Consider the following 4,517-nt stretch of genomic DNA (forward strand, 5'->3'; position numbering starts at 1 on the left):
AAAAAAAAAAATCTTTAAAGCAAAAAAAGTCTTTAAACCCAAAAGCAAATCTTTTACGTGTACTAATCTTGAGTGGAATAAACTCATTGCTTCCATCTCTGTCTTTCCATAATCTCCTGCTTAAACAGTTATGATTTTTTAAATATTTTAATAATATAAATAAAATTAAGAATATAAGGTAAAATCTGACATATTAATGATGTAAATTGATATATGTGCTAAACAATTTGTTGTTAAACAAATGGAGCCACCAATTCACTGAGTAAATATTTATTGATTGTCAACTACATCTGTATGAACAAATGAATGAATGAATGCATGAGTAAATGAGCAACCTGGCAACCTAAGACCTTCTGCTTGGCAGTATTCCTTTTGTTCAATTTTTTCTGTAATTGATTGCCTTACCTGTTTTGGATAGGCTAGGTACTACATATCTAATTGCTATTGCTGTGAATTCTAATTTTGTTGTTGTTCAAGGCTTCTCCAGTTTCCTGGTTTTATCAAATGTGGTAAACATATAGAGGAGTTCAATAATGATTTAGATAAATTCATGGATATTATTGGTATATTATAATACATTGTTAAAGAGAAATAGGGATATTAAGAGGCAAACCTTCAACCTTCTAACATTGATTTTCAGGAGGATAATAGAGCAAGATTATTCATTCCTATAAATAAAAATATTAATAATAGCTATCATTAGTTGGAGATCCATTTTTGTTTGAGTCCTGATCTTTCCAAAATATTACCTCTATCAATATAATCTATACACTGAGATTATGCCATTTTTATGAGATTGCAGGAACCATTTTTAGAAACAATGTTTATTTCCTTTATTTGCTCAGTTAAATCTCATTGAAATCTCCATTTCTGCCATATGAATTTTGGTATTTTTTCCTACCACAATTCCATAAATAGAATAAGGGAGAAATTATTGTTGGCATATAAATAAAGATCATAAACATCGTAATATGTGATGATGTTATGGTTATAACAGATGAAGAGTCATGATGTCTGCAGTTCATTTCAAATGTTGATTATAAAGGTATAAGGAGAAAATTAGAATCATGGATATCGACCACAGTTTTGTGTTGTTGGTGAAATCAAGACTTTGGTATATTACACAGTGTACAATTTTTTTTCTACTAGAAGATATATAGAAAAGTTTACATAGAAAACTAACAACCTTTTAACATTGTTTTACCATGTTACTATCCTGGTTATACTCAACACGTTTCAATGAGCTTTCCATTTTTCCCATGGCTAATTCTTCTAGAACTTACACACATGTTCTTGCTTTTCTTGGACTTCTGAAATCATTCCTTGGAGTGTTTTAAACTGAATTCAAAGTATATAATCTCAGGCAGAAGCAGGGAATTCTATTACTATTATTTTCCTGACTGTTGCCTGATCAGAGATGCCCCAAAGAATTCTTTCCAGTTATGAGCTATATGGATAATGCTTCCTTATAGTTTTCCAAGTTTCATGAGTACTTCTTCAGAGCAGAGATAATTATTTCTAGTTCTAGGTTAAAGAATAGAAAATGAGATGATAATAAACCTGTTTGTGGGCAGTAAATCTGTTGTCTTAAGAGGGCACTATATGTGGTTTGGAGGGCGATCTGTGTAACAGTATGATCAATTATAAATTAATTTCCTCTATAATTTAAATAACCTTTTTTACAGCAAATTATCAGAACTGTACTCAGTCTCAAGAGAAGCTGAATGAAGATATGACTGTGTAAGTTCAAATGAAATGTTAATATCACATTTGTTGCCTGATGCTTTATTTAAAGCTTACAAGAAAAAAGCAACTGAAATTTTGTATGACCATTAATATTACATAACAAATGATTAAAGCAAACATTTCCTCTTCTTTCATTAGGCATATAAAATGCAATTAGCACATATTTTTTCTTCTACTCGAAAGATATATAGGTCATATGCTTTGAGTTGTATTTGACAAAGTTGCCATCAATTTAAAAATTGTAAGGATTTGCATTTTTGTAGGAATTTTGCCTCCCAGCAATATCCTGGGAAAGAAAGGACTTGATTTGCCTTCTAAAAAATTATATTCCTTGTGAGGCTCATTGAAAATTCTATTTCTTTAAACATCAAAAATCACAAAATGTGTGCAACAAATAAATAGTAAAAGTAAGAAAATACTTTTTAAAATAAAAATACTAAGGTTTTATTCACACTAAATTTGGAGACTAATTATTCAGACTATTATGGTAAAGTTGTATCCAAACAAAAAATTGTAAAGTCTGAATAATAAATAACTTACAAGGTTGTTCTGTTTTGTAATTTTAGGTATTAAACAGTATGGTTCATTTACTCAACATGTTCTGACTTTCTTAGGTAGACACTACCTCTCTCAGTATATTGACTGGATTTCCATACTGCCTCACTAAAATTTTCTGGGTCTTTACTCTAAATCTAAATGATTCCTATTCTTTTCCCCCAAAAATGAAGACACCATGTTGTCAAGGGACACCCATCACATTGCAGTGACATCTTCTGGGCCTTAATTTTTTTAATTAAAAAATTATAATTGATGCACAATAATTGTATATATCTATGAGGTACATAGTGATGCTATAATACATGTAACACATAGTGATCAGATCAGATTAATTAGCATATTCATTATCTCAAACATTTATCATTTCTTCATGTTGGGCATATTCAGTATCTTTCTTCTAGCTATTTGAAATCATGTAATATATTATTGTTAACTATAGCCATAGTTAACTATAATACTATAGGACATTAGAACTTATTTCTTGTATCTGGCTATAATTTTAGCATTAACAAATATCTCCTTATCCCTTCCTTCTCTCTACCTTTCCCAGCCTCTAGTATCCTCTGTTCTTCTTTAGTTTTAATTCCTAATATGCCCTGTCCAATATGTTAGCCATGGCCATTTGTGGCTATATAATTTTGTTTATAGATTTAGGGGGTACAAGTGCAGTTGTGTTACATGAATATATTGCATGGTGGTAAAGTCTGGGTTTTTTGTGTAACCATCACCCAAATAGTAAACCTTATAGCCATTAAGTAATTTCTCATCTCTTACACCCCCTTTTACCCTCTCAGCCTCTAAGTCTCCAATGTCTATTATTCCACTCTCTTTGTCCATGTGTACACATTATTTAGCTCCCACTTATAAGTGAGAACATGTCGTATTTGACTGTTTCTGAGTTATTTTATCTAAGATAATGGCCTCTAGGTCCATCCATGTTGCTGCAAAAAAAAAAAAAAAAACCATGATCTCACTATTTTTTATGGCCGAGTAGTATTGCATGCTGTGTGTGTGTGTGTGTGTGTGTGTGTGTGTGTGTGTGTGTGTGTGTGTGTGTAAACATTTTCTTTATCCATTCATTCATTGATGAACACTTAGGTTGATTCCATATATTTTTCTATTGTGAATAGGGCTACAATAAACATACAAGTTCAGGTATCTTTCTGGCACAACGATTTCTTTTCCTTTGGGTACATACTCAGTAGTGACACTGCCAAATTGAATGGTAGTTCAACTTTTAGTTCTTTGAGAAATCTCTATACTGTTTTCCATAGAGGTTGTACTAATTTACATTACCCCCAATAGTGTATATGTTCTTCTTTCTCTGCATTCTCACCAACATCTATTATTATTTGACTCTTTAATAGTAGACATTCTGATTGGTGTAAGACAGTGTTTCACTGTGGTTTTATTTGCATTTCTCTGATGATTAGTGATGTTAAGTATTTTTTCATATGCTTTTTGGCCATTTGTATGGCTCCTTTTGAAAAGTATCTGTTCATGTCCTTTGCCCACTTTTTAATGGAGTTATTAAGGTTTATTTTATTGTTGTTGTTGAGATGTTTGAGTTCCTTGCAGATTCTAGATGTTAGTTTTTTGTTGGTTGCATAGATTGCAAATATTTTCTCCCATTCTACAGGTTGTCTTTTCACTCTAAAACATAATCTAAAAGATTATTTTTTTTGCTGTGCAGAAGCTTTTAATTTAATTAATTTCCATTTGTCTATTTTGGTTTTGTTGCATTTGTTTTTGAGGTCTTAGTCATGAATTCTTTGTCAAGGCCAATGTCCAAAAGAGTTTCTCCTAAGTTTTCTTCTAGGATTCTTATCATGTCAGGTGTTAAATTTAAGTCTTTAATACATCTTTAGTTGATTTTTGTATATGGTGAGAAATAGGGGTCCAGTTTTATTCTTTTGCTTACAGATTTCCAATTTTCCCAGCACCATTTATTAAATAGGATGTCCTTTTTCCAATGTATGTTTTTGTTGGCTTTGTTGAAGGTCAATTGGTTGTAGGTATGTGGCTTTATTTCTAGGTTCTCTATTCTTTTTCCTTGATTTATATGCCTATTCCTATACCAGTACCATGATGTTTTGGTTACTATATAGCCTTGTAGTATAATTTGAAATCAGGTAGTGTGACACATTCAGCTATGTTCTTTCTGCTTATAGTTGCTTTGGTTATTAAGCCTTTTTTTTTTTTTTTTTTTTTTT

General features: G+C 31.1%; 1 protein-coding gene across 1 annotated transcript in view; it reads left to right on the forward strand.

Annotated features, from left to right (window-relative positions):
* ABCB5 (ATP binding cassette subfamily B member 5) overlaps window positions 1-4,517 on the forward strand; it is a 134,991-nt gene that overhangs the window by 7,193 nt on the left and 123,281 nt on the right. The window contains exon 4 of the mRNA XM_017871541.1: window positions 1,686-1,740. Coding sequence (XP_017727030.1) covers window positions 1,686-1,740 — 55 coding nt within the window. The remainder of the gene's footprint in view (window positions 1-1,685; window positions 1,741-4,517) is intronic.

Source organism: Rhinopithecus bieti, unplaced genomic scaffold (genome assembly GCF_001698545.2).
Source record: "Rhinopithecus bieti isolate Rb0 unplaced genomic scaffold, ASM169854v2 scaffold_5882, whole genome shotgun sequence".
NCBI lineage: Eukaryota > Metazoa > Chordata > Mammalia > Primates > Cercopithecidae > Rhinopithecus > Rhinopithecus bieti.